Here is a 20,857-nt window from a genome sequence, read left to right on the forward strand (position 1 = left end):
ACCTTCCTTTTGAATCAGGGAAACTCAATTACAGAATTGCTGTTGTTTCAAATAAGTGGCCAACTCTGACATTCTGGCTCAAGAACACAAATCTGTTACTTTTTTGCCACTGGGGCTGTTCTGATGAGGGCTTGCTTGACAAGCGCATTGGACACATAACAACAAAGCATTTACTTCACATTTTAATTGCTCTTGGAAACATTCTAAATGGCACCAATGCAATTTTTACTTGAAAATGAAAGTGTTTGCTTCCCAGAGTAACTTAACTCTTCAAAGGAGGGCAGAAAAGACCACTTTTTGAAATCCCTTGAAAACTGAGAGCCTGTCTGTATTCAGGAGCTAACAAAGCTGTTTAAAAGTCAAGTGGGGACAGGCTGAGTCAGCAATACCAACTAAAAAGTCGCATTTTGGCTTTAATCCAATTCAACAAATGCATTTTCTGCTGTGTCAGAGACAGCCTTAAGAAGAATTTCTGGAACAACATGCTGAAAATTGTTCTCGATGAAAGCTACTTTTTGAAGGCACCATGAAATTACTAATTATGCTGAAGAGAGTCTTAAACATTTGAGCCTCTTGTGTATTTCATGCTGGGAAAGAGGGGTGAGTTCAGGTTGTGGTCTATGAGCAGCCACATGTCTGCCTGGCATCGGTCTGAAGGTGTGCCTGTGTGCGCCCAGCATGAAGTGGGGATGAGTGAATGAGTATGAAAAGAAGCTGTGAGTGGACTTTCCTGGTGGCACAGTGGTTAAGAATCCGCCTGCCAGTGCAGGGGACACAAGTTCGATCCCTGGTCCAGGAAGATCCCACATGCCGTGGAGCAACTAAGCCTGTGCGCCACAACTACTGAGCGTGCGCTCTAGAGCCCACGAGCCACAACTAGAGAGCCCGTGCACCAGAACTACTGAAGCCCGCGCGCCTAGAGCCCACGCTCCACAACAAGCGAAGCCACCACAATGAGAAGCCTGCGCACTGCAACGAAGAGTAGCCCCTGCTCGCCACAGCTAGAGAAGGCCTGCGTGCAGCAACGAAGATCTAACGCAGCCATAAATAAATAAATTTTTTAAAAAGCTGTGAAAAATGCTCATTTCCAGTTTTTTTCCAGTTACAATGTCAAACTGTCCTAGCCACTTCAAAATCAAGAGCTTCAGCTCTTTCCTAAATAATTGTAGCCACTTTCTTTAGAGAGGCAGGCAGCATGACATAGTATAAGAACACAGACTTTAGATCCAGAGAGCTCTGGGCTCAAACCCCACACACTTGCTGTGGGACCTTTGACAAGTTAACCTCTCTGTTCTTTAGGTTTTTTATTTCTAAATGGGAATAATAAGCTCAATCTTTCTGAATTTTTAAATGAAACAATGAAACTGCAGAGGAAGCTACCCCAAGTATAGTGTTTGGAGGCATTCCAAAAAGTGAAATGACTTTTATTATTATCATGACTTTTATGCCACTTCAAAGGTGTGTTAGAGAGATCACAAAGGCCTTTCATATATTCTCTAGGGAACCTGTAATTTGAATACGTAAAAAGTGAAACTAGTATCAGTTTCCTAAGACTAGATAATAAATGCAGAGGACAATAAACTGCTAAGTTTATGCACTTAAAAGAAGAGAGAGTGTGATATCTTAGTGATTTTCTTGTCCAGAAGTAATAAATATTACGGTTCTTCAAACCTGCACAAAAGGCCTCATTTTAGCCACGCTTTGTAAACTTCTTAGATAAAGATCCAAAAAGGTTAATATATTATTTAGTTTGCCTGCTACTCAGACTGCCTCACTTAGCTATAGGGCAAAGAACTATGTAAAAGAAAGAGAACTATCTGCTCAATTCAGTATCCCTACTAGCTGTAAGGAGTAAAATTAAAATGGCGTCATAAAACCTAATCACCACCTGCTGGTTTAACTATTTCTCAAGCTGATTACATTTTTGGTTCATTTAAAAGACTTTAGGACTCACATTCCAGCTTCCATATACATCGTTTTTCCATGAAACTCCAGTTGTTAGTTCCTGGCATTTCCCACAGGGCTCGGCTCTTGTCGCCCTTCGTCTACTCAAGATACATGTATGGCGTGGCCACTTATCAGCCACTAGGAAATAAGGCCACAAAAAAGCAAAGAAACATATCCTGTCCATTCTTGGCATTTATGATCTAGTTGGTAAACAATTATGATACTTAATAAGTGCCATATACAAAATGTTAGGGAACACAGATGAACACTAAATTTCCTGGAAGAGCCTGAGAGGCTTAAGAGTAATGTGACATTTGACTGAAGTATGGACAAATAAGCAAGACTTCAAAGGCTTAACAGAAGGAGAAAGATTAGTCAGAGCAGAAGAAATGGCATGAGGAAAGGCATGGAGGAGTGACAGCGCAAATGTTTGGAGAACAGTGAGAGTGAGGGGTGAGGGGGCAGAAAACGGCGTTAGTAACATAAATTGGGACCAGTTCCTTAGAGAAGTTTTCTGACACCCCCACCTCAATTAAAATTACACCCAATGTAATAATTTCTGAAATCAGTAAGTACTTCTTCTCCTTTAAGCACTTAAATTTGTCTACCATACAGCCACTGGCAATAGTTTTTGGCCCATAGTAGGCGCTCAATAAATACTTTTTGAATGTTCAGCGTTGTTGAAAAATATATATGCCAGGTGTAAATAGAAAACCTCAGTTTTTTCCATCCTGTGTAGGGAAAAACCTAGTTCCTCCCTACGGTGTCCCCTCTCTGAGACTCCTTTACTACTCACACAGAACAATTCACTTCCAACACTTCTGGTTACCAAGTATGATGGGAGGGGGGTTTCCCCACAACAAGAGAGTCTCAGACACCAGCTGGATGTCCTACAATTCAATTCAATTCTGACCCTGTCTACCCAGAGCTGGCATCAGATCCCACAGGTACAGGCTCAGTCTCATAAGACCAGCCCCCCCACCCCTACTTCAGATGCCGGTCCCAAGCTCTGTGCTTCTGACCAACTGGCCATAGATTGGAGGTTCCCACAATCTCCTCCTCAGGTTTGATTAACTTGCTAGAGCAGCTCACAGAACTCAGAGAAACAGTTACTTACAAATACCAGTTTATTAAGGGACATGATAAAGGATATAGATGAACATCCAGATGAAGAGATACATAGGGAGAGGCTTGGAAGGATCCTGAGTGCAGGACCTTTTCCATAGGAGTCTCTGTGGCATTGGGGTGCATAATGTTTCTGGTGTGGATGTGTTCCCCAACCTGAAAGCTCTTTGAACTCCCTACTATTGGGATTTTATAGGCTTCTTCATGGAGGTGTGATCAGTTATTAACTCCATTTCCAGTCCCTCTCCTATCTCTGGAGGATGGGGAGGGCAGGACTGAAAATTCCAAGCTTCTAATCATGGCTTGGTCTTTCTGCTCCCACATAGGAGCCCACCCAGAGTTGCCTCATTAGAACAAAAGATGCTCCTAGTGCTCTTATTCCTTAGGAAATTACAAGGGCTTTAGGCGCTCTGTGCCAGGAACTGGGGGCAGAGACCAATATACATATTTTCTATTGTCTCACACCAGGCCAAGGATTTTGGACTTCATCCTGAAGGTAATGGGGAACCACTGCAGGGTTTTAAGCATATAAATGATTGAGTATAGATAAGATTGAGCACTTGGGGTTTTGAGAAGGTTACCTTGGAAGCCATGTGGAAAATGAACTGAAGGAGAAGCTGGGAGACCAGTATGGCGGGATCTGTTGCAATGATCCAGGCAAGAGTTGATGGAAGGCTGAAAACACAGCTGGGCAGATACAACAGAACTTGTTTGGAGAGGCAGAATTCTCAGGACTTTTGACCAACTAGATCTGGGCTACGAGGGAAGGAGGCAGGCGTCCCAGGCTAACTTTGAGATTTCTAGGTGGGGCACTGAGTTTGTGCTGCCATTCTCAGAAATAGGGAATACACAACATGAAATCACAGACTTAGAGAGAGGCCTATTTGGAGCAGATGGAGCTGTCTAGGAAGCAGGAATAGAAAGACATTCAGATGGAAGTAAGGTCTGGGTTTGGGGAATTGGTGTATGGTGGTAAAAGCCATGGGCGTGGATAGGATCAAGAAAGGCATACCATTCCAATTCTACTCTGCCCTCAGGATGCAATGTGTTTTTAAAAGTAAACCTTTAGTTAAAGTATAATATATAGTCAGAAAGGTATAAAATTTTAAGCATACAACAAATTTTCAAAAGTGAGCACAGCCATGTAACTACCACCCAGATCAAGAAGTAGAACATTATCAGAATCCCTGCAATGAATTTACCATCAGACACATTTACTGCCAATACTGTATTGGTGGCTTAGAGACCTGGAATCAACACCTGTAACAATAAGCTGTCTTTAAACAGAACTCACCATGAAGAAGAACAACAGAGGTGATCTGAATGTCTAAGAGACCTGGTTCTAATGTTCTACTTTTTCCACTGTTATTTGATTTTCTCAAAAAATTAGTCAAAAGTAAATTCCTCCAGAGTCACCTCAAAACAGATGGTTTCCTTAAAGAATGAACATGAGACTAAAAGCACAGCCAAATGATTCCAGAAGACCCCCCCAAAGCTCATTGCAGTCACATGGCATAGGTCCAATATGAAGTGTCCAGCACAGATGGCAGGACCCAGGGTCACATCTGCACCCACCATTGTTGGCAAAGCAAATGGCTACACAGGAGCTGCTACAGATGGAAAGACTTAGGGACGGGCAGGTGTGGGAGGTGCCAGTGCCAGGTATGGGTGGCAGAAGCCAAAGACTAACATCATTGCGAGGCTCCCCTGCTCACTGCATGGTGCCAGGCAGCACTACTCACAGGAAACAGCCACACAAGAAGAGCTGAAGGTAGAGTGAATGCCAAACTGGCAATACCCCCAGAAGGCCCACCTAAGTCTGGGAAAACAGAATGGTGTTCGGAAATCAACATTCTCCAAAGTGATCCCTCAAATGTTCCCTTCTGAAGTCCTAACAGAAGTGTTATCAATGCTCAGGACTGGGCTGCCTAATGGGAAATGCCCCCATGGGGGCCTTTTGACTCATACACCTATTCAGCCTCACATGTTCATAATCATTTGTGTAAAGAAGAAAAAACCTCCAAGCACTAATTAGAAAGACAGAGCTGTTGTATTTTCCTCCTGATCACCTTAACTTCTTTATTCAGTTCTTGAAGACTCAGCTATTAAAAGAAATTAAGTAATTCATCAAGCCCATTTCAATTACCTGCTGCTGATAACATCAGATTACAATTAGCAACTACAAATGAACCAAGTGCCAACTGCCAAGCTGAAACATAAGCTAATTTACTGCTAGACTCTGCCTGCTGGAGACAGAACTCTGGGACCTGGCAGTAAGCATCCACTTCATTATTCCAACAAGAGTTTTGCAGCCTCTCCTGCAACCATCCAAAGTGCAGCTCTGACCAAGATTTACTGCTCTGTCTGCCGCTGCTCACATGTTTACAAACGCGCTGTATCTGTAAGCAAATCACAGCTCCTTTTAAATAGCAATGTCTAGACAAGCAGGGTGACAAATCTTGACCTAAAGGAGAGAATAAATATTATTAATATTTATTAGGTACTGATAGGTGTGGGGCACAGCACAGGATGTGCATGTCACAACGGTAATGAGGGTCTGAATCATTTTCTGTGAGTCCTCTGGTGCTTGATCAGAAAAATCTCCTGCTTTGGTTGATGCTCTCCATTTTTCATTTCTCCTTTCAAACAGGGAAAGTACATTCTTGTTACTTTCTTTTAGATGTCTAGAAAAATCTGTTTCAAGCTCTGGGACACATTTTTCCCCTTTTCATGACCCGAACAGGAACTGCTTTGAAAGAAAAGCAGAGGTGTGTGGTTTGGCTTTCTGTATTGTGGACATTATTAGACTTTGACAATCTGTGTAGTCTCGTCTATGCTTCTCAAGCAGAAGAACTAACAGTTCAATAAACGTGTGGGGTTCAGAGGGGGCCTGTGGGCTGTTGTAGAAGACAGCACGCAGACCAGGGTTTGGATCTTGCCTCTGCTGCTTATAAACTGTATGATTCTGGGCCAGTACCTTTACTTCTGTGCCTACCACATAGTTTTGTAATGGGGATGAAATGAAATAATGTATGCACAGTATCTAGCTCAGTGCAAGTAATCAACAGAAAATAGATTCTCTAGGAGAAGAAGAGAAAGGGCTGTTCCATCCTGACAGGGCCTGTACTTCTCTGGGAGCACTGGCTGTCTTGTACATGGGCACAAGCAGGGACCACTGTTGCAAGGTGGCCTAGAGCCCTTCCAGTGGTGTTTCTTCTTTCTCATCTTCCTGTATATGGAGGGTGGGGGTGGGTGCAGAAGAAACATCTTTGGCTTTTAGCCCTAGGCTGAGTGATCTCAGCATGGCTCCCACTGGAATCTACCATCCTAGTGGGAATGTTTCCTCATGGCAGGATCTGTGGACATGGAATCAGGGACCTGAAGTCTAACCTCAACTCTGCCTCTACAACCCTGGGTGAGTTACAGACATTCGTTAATCTCTGGATCCTCGTCAGTGAAAAGGAATAATAATACTTTAACTCATAGCATACTTGTTTGCTATTAGAAAGGCAAACAAGTACCATAAGACACAAATATAATGGAACTGCATTGCTGAAGCAAGAATTTCTATGTGAGGTCTCATGGACTCTTCAACATCTTGAATGGTTATTCTGAACATGGTTCCATAATCACACTGTGGATTTTCAAAGAAAAACACCTAATTAGTGTAAATTAAATACTACCTACAATTATTATTAACATTTTACTCATAAAGCTAGACCTCTCTCCACCTAAAGAAAACCCAACATATAAAAATTGAAATGTGAAAAACAGGTAAAAGAGAGTGACTGCCATATTATAAAATATTTTTCTCTTACAAAAGAAATTTATTATAAGATTTTTTCAGGATACTGTGTTTTACATGTGTTCACAGTATTTATTGAATATTTAATTCATAAAATGTAATCAGGAATACTATATAATTAAGGTGCAACGCGTGTTTGTTATGTATACAATATGTAATACTGTTCCACCTTTCCTTGGGAATTCAAAGTTTTCTGATTTAGATTGCCAGAATTTAATTTTTAAATATAATTTTTATAAAAGTTACTTAGGTGGGGCCTCCCTGGTGGCGCAGTGGTTAAGAGTCCGCCTGCCGATGCAGGGGATACGGGTTCGTGCCCCGGTCTGGGAGGATCCCATATGCCGCGGAGCGGCTGGGCCCGTGAGCCATGGCCGCTGGGCCTGCGCATCCGGAGCCTGTGCTCCGCAACGGGAGAGGCCACAACAGTGAGAGGCCCACATACCGCAAAAAAAAAAAAAAAAAAAAAAAAAGTTACTTAGGTGATATTTCTTAAATCCTAGAATTAGAACAGCTGAGAGTCACCATTTCTGGTGACTATCATTTTGCTGCACTATAAATAAGAGGAATGATGTATACCCACCAGAGTTGCTACCGAACGTTTACTTCAACACATGACTACCAGGTTCGTTTGAAAACATGGAAAAAAAAAAAGCCAAGCATCATTTTATGAGATCTTAATACATCTTTTATGCTACAGGTCTCTTGAAATTAAATGGGTCAAGATTTTTTTTAACCTACCTGGGCTGTGATTTTCTCATATGTAAAATTAATTAATACTCTTGACCTCATAGGTTTGTGGAGATGATTAAATATGAAAATGCATATAAATATGTGACACAGAGCAGGTCTCAATATATGCTTGTTAAATGAAAAACCATAAGCTCCATGGGGATGGGAACTATGTCAGTTTTATTCATAAAATGTAGCACAGTGCCTATCACATAACTAATGTTCAATAAATATTTGTTGAGCAAATGAATGATTAAGTGAACAAATGAATTAATGAACACTAGTCCCACACTGCTATATTTAAAATACATAACCAACAAGGACCTACGGTATAGAACAGGGAACTCTGCTAAATATTTTGTAATAACCTAAATGGGAAAAGAACTTGAAAAAGAATAGATACATGAATATGTATAACTGAATCACTTTGCTGTACACCTGAAACTAACACAACATTGTTAATCAACTATACTCCAATATAAAATAAAATAATTTAAAAAAACACTAGTCCCATTTCCCTTTCTTTCCCAAAAAAGCTACTTTGTAGATAGCAAATGTCTTTTTGACTAAAAAGGTACAGATATTTTAAAATTTGAATTATTTTCCATAGATAGATTATTAGATATTTCACCCTAGGCCTTGGTGGGAAGCACTTTCCATCTCTCATGTTTGACCCAATACTAGAAACAGAACAGCTCTTACACTGCTGTACATGGGAAGTGGCTCCTCCAATGTGTTCACTTTTGTAGGTATTCTAGGGACATGGTGGCAAGCTAAGTGGTCACCATCATCCGGAAAGAGAAAGAAAGAAAAGGAAGGGAAGGAGGGAGGGAGGAAGAAAGGGAAAGAGAGGGAGAAAGAAAGTGAGAGAGAGTGCAAGAGAGCAAGTAGGAAAGAAAGAAGGAGGGAGAGAGGGAGGGAAGGAAGGGAGGGAGGAAGGGAGGGAGGGAGGAAGGAAGGAAGGAACAAAGGAAAGAAAGAAGGAAGGGAGGGAGGGAGGGAGGAAGGAAGGAAGAGGCTATCCTTCTAATTATCTCCCATCTCATTTTCCTAATTGCAGTTTATCTCAAAGTAAAATGAGAGGCATTTCTGCCTGCCTCCCCAGTGAATGAGAAGATCTGGGATGATCAGAGCGAGAGCACTTTAACTGAGGCTTTACTCTAGTGACCTACTTTGCAGCCTAACTGAGATTTGACTCCAAACTGCCTAAATCAGAACCATAAAGAAGGCTACCAAAAAACCAGAGGCTACAGAAACACTGTCATGCAACTACAGTTGTTTTGAGCATAAAAGAAAAGATGGACATTTTCCAAGCCAAAATTTGCATTAGCATTATTTTCACAAGTAAGACATACTTAGAAAACATCTAGGCTATTCTTTGTTGTTCATAAGAAATCTAAAGAGTCTAAATCATTTCTACGTGTTTTATTTTAAAGCATCTAAAAGGTGGATAGTAAATATTAGTATATGCTGATCACCAAAGGATAAAGATTTCTCATCATCTCTACCTTCTCTTTTTCTCCATCTCCATAAGTTCTATCCACTACCCCTCAGATGTGCACAGAAAGCTTCTAATGTCAAAAAACCTTCTTAGTGACTCAAATCTCATTCTCCCTGGCTTCTCTGATTTAAGTGATAAGCCCTCCACATCCTGAAGCTCTCTTCTCCCTGAACTCTACCTGGGTCACCTCCACCCTCTGTGATCATGACTCAGTCTCCCTGACTGGCTTTCCTCCCTTATCTCATAGATGTCATTAGGATGATGCCATCTTAATACGTTTCCAATTCTATTTGCTCATGTTACATTGCGAGAAACACATACTGGGCACGTACAAAACAAACTTACCACGTTTGATAAAGAACTACTTTGGGGAAGTTCCTCCTCTCAGCTTTCCTGTTTCTTTCCAAAGGCACCACTGTTCTTCCAATCACTGGGGCACAACATCTTGGCATAAGCTTTGACTCATTCAATCTAACCATATAAACACTGAGTACTCACTGTGTCTAAGGGGTTATACTCAGAGATACAGAGACTGTGGAGTAGAATAGTGTTTACACTTCTATTGAGTTTTAATCCAGTGGAGGTAACTATACAAGTACACCAATAACCATATTTTATGATTGAATAGAAACAGAATAAGAGAAATTTTAAAAGTGGACTCAGGACTCAGACAAGGTAAAGAACTTGCTATCAAGAGAAGCTTCAAGAAGTGAATAGTTTAAAAAAAAAAAAGAAGTGAATAGTACTTGGGATAATCCTAAAAAGATGGGTAAACTTTAGATAAGCAAGATAGGGACAGAGAAGTTCTTCTAAGCAGAAGAAATAGCTTGAGAAAATACATTAAAGCAAGAAGTATAGCCAGTGTGGCTAAATTAGGGAAGACGGAAAAATACAGTTTTAGGTAAAGAGTATGTATAGAGGAGTAGTAGAATTAAAGAATGGAAATCAAGATAGTCCCCATTTTAAGGTACAGTTTAGGAAGGTCAGTCTACTATTGGTGTGTGGGATGGAGGAGACATGGGAGGGAGGGAATGGTAGCAAGGAAAACCCAACTAGTTGGTTATTGCAACAGACTGGGCAACAAGGAAGGAGCAAGGGAAGGAAAAGACCTTAATGAGAATACTTACTTGACAACTGTTAGATTGAGTGTCAACTGAAAAAAAAGGGGGATAGGGTAAGAAATCAATGATGACTTTAGATTTCTAAGTCAGGACTGTATAACAGGCTGAATGATCCTCCCGCTCCCCGGTCCCCAATCTCTGCATTCTAATCCCAGGAACCTGTGAATGTTACTTTACGTGACAAAAGAGATTTTAGAGGTGTGATTAAACTGTGGATCTTGGGAAGATTATTCTGGATTACTCAAGTGGGCTTGATGTAATCACAACAGTCTTCTTTTTTTTTAAGAGGGATACAAGAGGAGTTAGGACAGAAGAGAAGGCAATGTGATGACTCAGAAGCAGAGATTGGAGTGATGCACTCTGGAGTTGGAGGAAGAGGCCGCAAGCCAAGGAATACAGGCAGCCATTAGAAGCTGATTCTCCCCTAGAGCCAAGAAACCAGGCTTGTTGACATTGACCTTAGCCTGGTAAAACTGATTTCAGACTCCTGATCTCCAGAACTGTAAGAGAAAACATTTGTGTTATTTGAAGCCACTAAGTTCATGGCAATTTGTTACGGCAGCAATAGTGAATTAATAGAGATAACTACAAGAATGGGCCTGTCATCAACAGAATAAGGAAAGCTAGGAGAAGCAGTTAATTTAGGAAAAAGATATTTCACATTTCAACTCACAAACTTGGACTGATCAGCATGAAAATCAGACGAAGCATCTACTAGGCATATGAAAATGTGAAAATGATCTCAGGCAGGAGGTCAGAGCTGGTGAATATAGATTTAGAAACAATGGACATTGAAGCAGTAGTTGAAGGTATAGTGGTAAAAATGATAGAGAGATACAAAGAAAGAATGGGAAAGAATCAAGGAACAAAATACAAGAACTCCCACATTTAACAAGTGGCAATACAATGGAAAAGAGCCATTAAAAATAATGTAGGGAAACTGAATAATGCCTAAGAGGGAAGGTGGAATAAAAAAATCAGGTGGCAGAAAAGCACATATATTATGATCCAAGTTTTTATAAAAGGAACAATCTGTACACACATGTGTATATTTACATATATGATTATACTACCATGTGTTTTTGTGCAGAGTAAAAAGGTCTGGAAAGAGTCTAACCAAATTGTTAACAGTACTTAACTCTGAAGAGTGGGACATGGGAAGGTATGCAAGGGGGTGGACTGAGGTGGACCTCCTTTTTCTACTTTATACACTTTCATACCATAAGAATTTTTACCAAAGTAAGTACTGTTTTTGTAACTTTTAAAACTGTTCATTTTTTAAAAAGAAGGATAAGAAAAGCCACTGAAGATGGTACAGAAAGAGCAGCCAAGAAGAAAATCAGGACAGTGGTGCTTCACAGAAACTAGAGGAGGAGAGAATTTCAAGGAAAACTTAGTAAAGGCTGCCAAATGTTGCATACTGATTAGGGAAATTTAGAACTGTCAAGAGATCTCTCAACTGAGCCATCTGGAGATCACTGTTGATCTTTTTCAGGGGACAAAAGGTGCAAATCAAATTGCAATGGGTTAAACATGGATAGGAGGAGTTCCACTTCCAGTAATGGAGAAGTACCTCCTTTCAGAGCCACCCTCCTATAGATAACAACTATAAAGTCTGACAGGGGGCAGGGCAGGAGGGCTGGCATGGAGGGGGCAGGAGGCCAGCATGGAGGAAGCAGGGGGAGGAATTTATCTAAAAACACTGGAGTGCAACCAAAAGCAGTGAGAAACTGTAGGGAGGATGGAGTTGACTCTTTGCAGAAGGGAAAGGCATTGGGTAAGTTTCCCATTTTGAAATGCCAGAGGACATTTTGCAGGGGCAGGGACCAGAGGGCAAACCCCATTAGTGCCGTGTGGTGAGGCTAAAACTCAGGTAGAAACACACCATCTTTCTGGCTTGAAGAAGCAAAGGAAAAATCCCAGAGAGAGCCACAGTGGAGAGCCTTGGATTTGTAATTCTACACAAATCTCTGTTTAACTCATGAAATATGCATGCGCAAGGCCAAATCTAAGCAAGCTGAAAGACCTGAACAGAGATTTCAGCTGCTGCCCAACACAGGGAAGACAGAATTTGGAGCTTGAATTAAGTCAAGTTAACTGGTAAAACAACTACAACAAAAATCAATACTATTAAGAGAAATATATCAGAGTCCAGAGTCTCTATAAAGTATCACTGACAATGTTGGATATAATCCCTTTTCAAAGAGTACATTAAAATGTGATTAACAACTCAAAACAAAAGGCAATCAATGCACAACTCTGTGACTATACTACAAAGCAATGAATTACACACCTTAAATGTATAAATAGTATACTATGTGAATTATATCTCAATCAAGCTGTTAAAAAAATAACAACATCAACAACAGGCAATCAATAGGGTCTAACTCTGAGATGACCCACATGGAATTAGCAGACAAGGTTTTATAAGCTTTTGTAATAACTAGGGCCAGTTATGTGAAAGAAAATATACATGTAATGAATAAACACATAAATCTTAGCAGGAAAACTGAAATGTTAATTAAAAGAGCCAAATGGAAATTCTAGAGCTAAAAATATAATATATATCTAAATTTTAAAATGCACCAATGCAGTAAAGAATTAACCTTGCCCAGAGAGGTCCAACCTTTGCCCCTGGCTCTGGGAGATAATCTTGAAGCCCTCAGAATGCCCAGCCTAAGAGTCTTTGTTTACCTGAGGGTGTTGACCATGCCAGAGAGTCGATGCTAACAGTATGATTTACAGTGGGGGCTCTCAGCTCAACCTCCAGAGAGGCAGGAAACTAAGGTCACTCATGCAGGTGGTCAACCATATCTCTGTGACCAAGATCCAGTAAAAACTTTGGAAAAGAAAGCTCAAGGGAGTCTCTGTGCATACTGTCACGTATTGCTGCTTGGAAGAGTTAGCACCATCCATGACACAACTGGAAGTTTTGTGCTTACAATTCTCCTGAACTCTAACCCATGTGCCTCTTCCCTTGGCTGATTTTAATCTGTATGCTTTCACTGTAATAGACCATAACCATGAGTATAACAATAACTTCCAGTGAATTCTGTGAGTCCTCCTAGTTACTGAACCTGAGGGTGACCCTTGCTTGCTGTTGATGTCAGAAGTGAGAGTAGTCTTGGGGAATCCCAAACTCTGCATCACCAGATAGGTTTAACAGAAGATTGGAGATAACAGAAGAGTTAGTGAACTTGAAGAAAGATTAACAGAAATTTTCAAATCTGAAGAATACAGAGAAAAAAATTAAAAACATGAACAGAGCCTCAGCAATATATAGGACAAAATCAAAAGACCCAAAGTAATGCAGAGACATAAACAGAGGAGAGAGGGAGTGAACAAAAAGAAGTATTTTTAAAATAATAAGTAAAAATTCCCTAAATTCAGACAAAGATATATATGTGCTAATTCAAAAGCTCAAAGAACCATAGGAAGGAAAAAATACAAAGAAAGCCACATTTAGGCATATCATAAACTGCTGAAAACAAAATTTAGAAGAAATCTTGTGAACTGTCAAGAAAAAATTAGCATATACCATACAGATTATTAACTCCACTGACTTCTTATCAGAAATAATGGGGGCCAAAAGACACTGGAAAGACTACTTTAAGCCACTGAAAGATTAAAAAAAAAAATTTACCAACCTAGAATTCTGTATCTAGCAAAAAATATCCTTCAAGAATGAGGTGAAATAAACACATTTTAAAGTAAACAAAATGAGAATTCATCACTAGCAGACCTGCATTACAAGAAATGCTACATGAAGTTCTTTAGGCTGAAGGGAAATAATACCAGATGGAAACTCATATCTTCAAGAGTGAGTGCAAGTACAAGAAATGATAAATAAGCGGATAAACAGAAAACATTATTTTCCCTCTTAATTATTTAAAATGATAATATAAAATAGAACAACTAACATTGTACTGTGGAGTTTAAAAAGAATATAGGTGTAGTTATAAATGTGACAACTACAGCATAAAGTATAGGGAGTGGGGAGTAAGTGGACCTACAAGGTCATAATGTACTTATATTTTACAGGAAGTGGTACAATGGTAGCTCAAAGTAAACCATGAAAAGTTAAGGATATATAACGCCATCCTTAGAGCAACCATTAAAAAATAATGCAAAGATAGAGCTAAGAAGCAAATAGACAAGTTAAAATAAAATCTATATGATTAAATTAACCCACAGACAGCAGGAAAGGAAGAACAGAGAACAAAATATAAACGGGACAAGCAGAAAACCAACAGTAAAATAACAGACCTAAATCTAACAAAACCAATAATTATATTAACTGTTAAATGATGAAATTCTCTAATTAAAAGGCCATTATTGTGAAAATCAAAAAGAAGCAAGACCTAGCTAGATGTTATCTGCAGTTGACAAACTAAAGACACCGAGAAATAGAAAGTAAAGACAGAAAAAAAAATGGAAAACACAAAAAGTAAGCATAAGAAGGTAGGAGTGGATATATTTGTATCAGATCAAGTAGTTCAAGAAAAAAAGACATGACCAATGATAAAAAGGGACATTTCATAATGATAAAAGGGCCAATCTGTCAGAAAGACAAAAACGATCATAAATGAATATTTGCCCAAAGAGAAAGCTTCAAAGTACATGAAGCCATGTTTCACAGAATTAAATGGAAAAACAGACAAGTCCACACTAACAGTTGTAGATTTTAACAACTTCCTTCTTAGCAACTGACAAAACATATAGACAAAGAAATCAAAAAAGACAAAGATGATCTGAACAACACCATCAACTACCTAGACCTAAACAACATCTGTAGAGACACCTACTGCAATCCTACAAGGTATGTTCTCTGACTGCAATAGAAGTAAACTAGAATTTGATAACAATAAAGTTTCTAGGAAAATCCCAAATGTTTTAAATTAAACAGCACTTCTAAACAACACGGGGGTTAAAGGGAAATCACAGACAATTTTAGAAAATATTTTAAACCCAATGAAGGTAAAAACATAATACATCAAAAATTATTAGATGCCGCTAAAGCAGTGTTTAGAGGAAATTATATATTTTTTAATGCTTGTATTAGAAATTTAAAAAGTCTAAAATCAGTGACCTAAGTTTCAACCTTGAGAGGCTAGAAAGAGGACCCAAAGAAAGCAGCAGGAAGAAAATGATAAAAATGAGACCAGAAAAATGAAATTAAACAATAGACAAGCAATAGAAAAAACTTAACAAAAGCAAAAGTTGGTTCTTTAAAAAGATCAAGAAAGTTGATAAATTTCTAGCTAGAATGATGCAGAAAAGGGGGAGGGGGTTAGTACAGGTACAAAACACAAACTACCAATAACAGAAATGAAATAGGACATATCACTATATATCTTATAAGCATTAAAAGGAAAGTAAGTATTATAAACAACTTTATGCCAATAAATTCAACAATTTAGATGAAATGAACGAAGTCTTTGGAAAATAAATACAACTAATCAAAATGATAGATTTCTGACACAAAATGATAGAGAAAATATGAATTGTCCAATATGCACAGTCTTCTACACTCCAGGTTTCAAGCCCTCCAACCTATCCTATGTGCCACTGCTTGACTTGTCTTCCTTAAATATCTAGTCAATGTTCTCACTTTTACATTTCAAAACCTTCAGGAGTTCCTGTTCACTAACAATTCCTTGCCTAGTTTTCATAATAATCTTCTACCATCCTCTAGCACATTCCTGAAGGCTAATCATGCCACTATCCCTCAGATATGCCAACCTATTGCATCAAATTCTTCTTTCACATACCCCTTGCCATCAATGCCATCCCATTTCTGACCAAATCTCAGCTATTCTTCAAGGCCCACCTGGGCATCATCTCCCCCAAGAAGCTTTCCAGACTATTCCCAGCCCTCAGGGCCTCCCTTCTGGGAATTTCATGGCAACACAACATCATTAACACTGTTGTCCTATGTATTAATCTTATTTTCCCAACTAAATTATAAGCTCTTTGAGGGCAAGGATTTTTTTCAAACTTCTCTATCACGTAAGGCAATTATTCCAGGATTCAGCACATAGTAATGATTCAATAAATACTTGAAATCTGTTGAATGAATATATCATACCAAGAACTTATTTCTATGGTTTTTATCAGGCTCTCTAGATTCTCATTCTGATCTCAATACCATCTTCAGCATCATCTCCAGGGATTTGCCAGACTTTTTCTAACAACCATATTCACGAAACATATGGTTACAATAAGCAGAGGTAGAGGGGAGGGAGAAGTAGTGCTAAAATTATATAAAGAGAAATAGGGTTTTGTAGGTCACAAAGAAAAGGGGACTGACTTTTACAGTGCATTGCCACTAATATCTGCTAAGCATACACTAATAAGAATAAGGTCACCGTCTCCTTGTCCTCTCCCCCGGCTGAGTCCCTGTGGACATAACAAACCATGGGCTCCAGGCACAAGGATGAGTTCCGCTTATACTTCTGAACACATCTGTTCCTTTCATTCATTATGTACCAACATCTGTTTGGGTACCAAGAAAAGATAACAATATCTTCTAAAAAGTAGCCGGTTACTAATACTTATCACCTCTTACCATTCCACATAAATTCCCCCAAATCTATAAATATCTTAACTGTAACCAAGTACTATCAAAACATAGACTGCAAATCTATCTTATTTAAATTTTTCAAAAAATAATTTTACATTTACACTATAACTATCAACATCATTTGTGAATACACATACATTGAGGGGAAAAAGTACATTTCCTTTGGGGTTAAAGTCACCAAGTAAAGAACTCCCTCTAAACAAAAATCCTCTCAAATTCCCTTCCATTGATGACTTCCTAGCAAGCTTCCCTTTCATTTAAACCAAACATAGCTTTGTCTCTTCATTTCATCCCCCTTCTCTCTAATTAGATAAATCTGGTCGTTCTTCTCTCTAGACAGATTAAAAGGTTGGGGTGTTTTGTTTTTCCAGTATTTCAGAGTTCTAATCCTCAGAGCACTGTGATGACAGAAAAGATCCTGTGATTTAGAGCAGGCAGGCTCCAAGGAGATATATCTGAAGGAAATATAAAACCCACACAATGAGGAGATTCTTTTGAATATAAACACACGGATTCCTGTAAAAGATAGTGGGTTACTCCAGCTATTTCCAGCCCTTGGCCCTGACCCTGGGTCCCGCAAGCAATCCTGTCCTTACCCAGATTGGAAGACGCTCGCCCCTCTGCAGCCCGGTCCTTGAGATCCTCAGCGATGCCCAGCTGCTGCTCATGGTACTGTTTAGCTCTCTCCAAATCCTGCATGCACCTGGCAGCATGGCCCAGGCCCGCGTAGGCCCGCATCTCAATGGCCTTCTCCACCAGCTCCTGAGCCAGCTCCAGCACATAGTTGTGGTAAGACATGGCCTTGTCAAAGTTCCTCCTGTAGTGGTAGGCACTGCCCAGATTGCTGTAGGCGCGGGCCTCTTCTCGCTTGTTGCCCAGGTCCTTGGCTATCTTCAGGTGCTGCTCATGGCACTGAACAGCGTTCTCAAAATCACCCATGGCAATATACACAGCTCCCATGTTGCCGAGTTCTCGGGCTTCAGAAAGCTCATCTTTGGATTGCTTGGCGAGAAGAACACACTGTTTGTGACTGGCCAGTGCATTGGGGTAGTCTCCAATGGCTGTGTACACGTGGCCTAGACTGCTCAGGGCTGATGAAGCTGCCTGGAGAGAAAGGATAAGGCAGAGAAAAGAAAGCACATCAGAAAATGGCTTTGGTTTGTTTCAGCAGATAAAATGTTAGAGAGTTTGCCCATAACCATCCAATCCTATTTCTAATGGTGTTTCTATCAGTGGTCCGCAGACCTATGCAGAACTGAAAAAGAGCACATCCAAACAGCAAGTTCCTAATAAAAGACAATGGCAATTTAATCAGTAACATTCAATACTGAATCTCATAGAAACAGGTTGTGTGCCATATAACTTTCATCTTAAAGACTTGACATTTCTAATATTGTGATATTATATCTCTGTTAATAGCTATTAACCTCTGCAGCATAAGAAAATATTGAAGAAAATCAAAATTAATTATTACATGTAATATAGCATAGGAAATTCATAGGAGAAATCCATGCTAGGCTCTTTGCACCCCGGGCATTTCTCAATTCTTGTCTTCTCCCAAAGCAAATGGATACATTAACGACAAGGGAGATCTTTAGATTGATGATTGATAATTTTGTGACCCAGGACCCACTGGAGGGTCCTGTTCTCTTATCTTTGTTACCTCAATGTAACTTCATCAGTGCTGGTTACTGTGGAGGGCTTAGATTAGATGAGCCCCAGAGGGAAGTAACGGGAGTTACAACTACATCTCTGAATTGGGTAGCCTCCACGGGGCCTCACCACCCCTTTTTAGGCTCACATTGCTCTTCGAGCTTTGCTTTTCTTGCCTAGAGGCTCTCTCTTCTGACCCCAGCCTCTGTGCAGAAAGATGCTATCTTCCTAGTCCCCGCACACTGCTTGCCACTCAAGTAGTTCTTGTCTAAAGAAAAGAACATGAGCCCTTTTTGTCTTAAAGGTTTTAATGAAAATGACTCTATATTGGCATAGTGAACCAAAGGGAAACAAAAATAACAAAGGAGATGTTACACGGGTTCTAGAATCTTACCAAGTGCAGATAGTCTTAGATTCTCGTCTTTAGTTTCTAACTCCTTTGCAGAGACATAAAAGGGAAGTTACACCGAGCTCTCCTGCACTTCTTTTCATTCAACAACTTGCCTATCCTTCCCTTCCTTCACACCGTACCTACAGCTAGAGCCACGTAGCCCCCTTTCTTCATGATGCTCCCTCTTCGTACCATGAATATGTGATCCTGGCAGAACAAAGGGTAAACTCTGTCACCAGTAGGCAAGTGATCTTCACCAGGGCCTCCAGGCTAGGGAATAACAACGAGGGAAGGCCGTCCCACCTGGAGTAAGGGTATTTCTTTATCAGATGTGTTCTATGTGCACTTCAGAACACTTCTATTAATATTTCATAGTTGTGAGTGATTTGCTACCCTATTTCTTTGCCTGCGAAATAGCAGTTTTGATCAAAATGACTGAGACTGACCATCTTTACAATGCTTGCAAACTGTATCTGCAAAAGGTTCCATATAGTTTTAAGTTGCTTTTATCATTTCACAGATGTTCCAACAAAAAGCTTGAGGAAAATAGAGAGGAAATAAACACTTAGAAATGTACTTTTGGGGTTTTTTTTTTTTTTTCCCTGAGTGGTGGAGAGCAGAAACAATTCCATGAAAATCACAATCCTGTAGCAATGTGATTCTGGCAGACGCAGCAATGATGTCACCCAAGAGCATGCCACTTGGACGTGTACTGGCCTCAGGTTCCTACTTTGGGAACCTCTTCAGGATCAGAGGTTAAGACTTCTTGTTGGCACAGTGCACATAGGCCTTTCTACTGCTCACAACTCCCCTCCCCACACCTGACAATCTCCTTTCCTCCTTTGCTGCAGGATGGGGGACTCAGTCTCTTTCCTTTTCTTCTGTAATTGGCCCTCCCCTGCTTACTCTCTGAGGTCCTTCTGTGCCCAAGCCAGGCTAGAGAGCAGGACACAGTCCACAAACCCTCCCACCTGCAAATCTTTGTTGCCCTCAAAGTAGAACACATGGCTCTTTCACTATGGAGCTAGTGTGACTTAGAATCAGACACCCTTGGTTCAAAACTGCACTGCTGTTTACTAGCCCTGGGACCTTCAGAAACTTAACTTCTCTGAGCCTTGGTTTTCCAGACAGACGTTTCTAGGTCCCAGGAACTGAGTATCTGCAAACTTAGCCACGAGCCTCTGTCAAATGTGTAAACCATAAATAATTCACTAGATAATTCCAAACAGTAGATCTGGTTGGAGGCAATGAGCCCCTGAACACTGCAGGGAATAGATTAATAAGGCCTGGGGCAGGCACAGCACCCCAGGCATCACTGTTCTTAGAAAATTGTGGTATGTGGCAACTCCGAATGACAGCCCAGGGATCTTCTGCTTCTGGTTCTTCATTTCTGTAAATGCCAGGGAGACACAGGAGCTCATTTGCTGAAGCTCCCCCAAACATAAGGAAAGGGAGTATTGGGGCATTTCCCCTCTAGGGCTGTGAGGAAAGAGGGAAGGACTATTGCATTAGCTCTTCCCTGGCACCATCCAGTTACAAAGCAGCGCTAACAGGCTGGGACTCTTCACGCAGGTGTCCTGGAAACCAGCAACTCTAGAAAGGTCAATATAGTTTATGAAGCACACATCATAGCCTCTGAAATTAGAAAGGCAGCTTGATGTAGTATAAGAATGGAATAGAATTTAGAGTCAGAGGCCCTGGCTGTGTAACCCTGATAAGTCATTTCACTTCTTCACCTGTATTTTCTTTATATGTAAACCGTTCTGATAATGACAGCATATGTACTTTCCAAGGTTAGGATGGGATCATATGAAGCAGTGCAAGTGAGTGTCCTGAGTAAACTGTAAAGTTCTCTGTAAATGCATCACTAAGGTGTGGATGGATGTTTTATGACTGCAGGCCGGCTGGGCTGAGCTCTGTTACCAAGCAGAAGCTAGTAACGCCACCAAAAACATCAGTCATTACAACCAAATATCTATATTCCTATCAGTTGCCACAGGAA

General features: G+C 40.2%; 1 protein-coding gene across 3 annotated transcripts in view; it reads right to left on the bottom strand.

Moving 5' to 3' along the window:
- TTC28 (tetratricopeptide repeat domain 28) overlaps positions 1 to 20,857 on the bottom strand; it is a 598,643-nt gene that overhangs the window by 145,404 nt on the left and 432,382 nt on the right. For all 3 annotated transcript variants that reach the window (XM_060119074.1, XM_060119076.1, XM_060119075.1), the window contains one exon: positions 17,408 to 17,915. In XM_060119074.1, coding sequence (XP_059975057.1) covers positions 17,408 to 17,915 — 508 coding nt within the window. The remainder of the gene's footprint in view (positions 1 to 17,407; positions 17,916 to 20,857) is intronic.

Source organism: Mesoplodon densirostris, chromosome 15 (assembly GCF_025265405.1).
Source record: "Mesoplodon densirostris isolate mMesDen1 chromosome 15, mMesDen1 primary haplotype, whole genome shotgun sequence".
NCBI classification, from domain to species: Eukaryota; Metazoa; Chordata; class Mammalia; order Artiodactyla; family Ziphiidae; genus Mesoplodon; species Mesoplodon densirostris.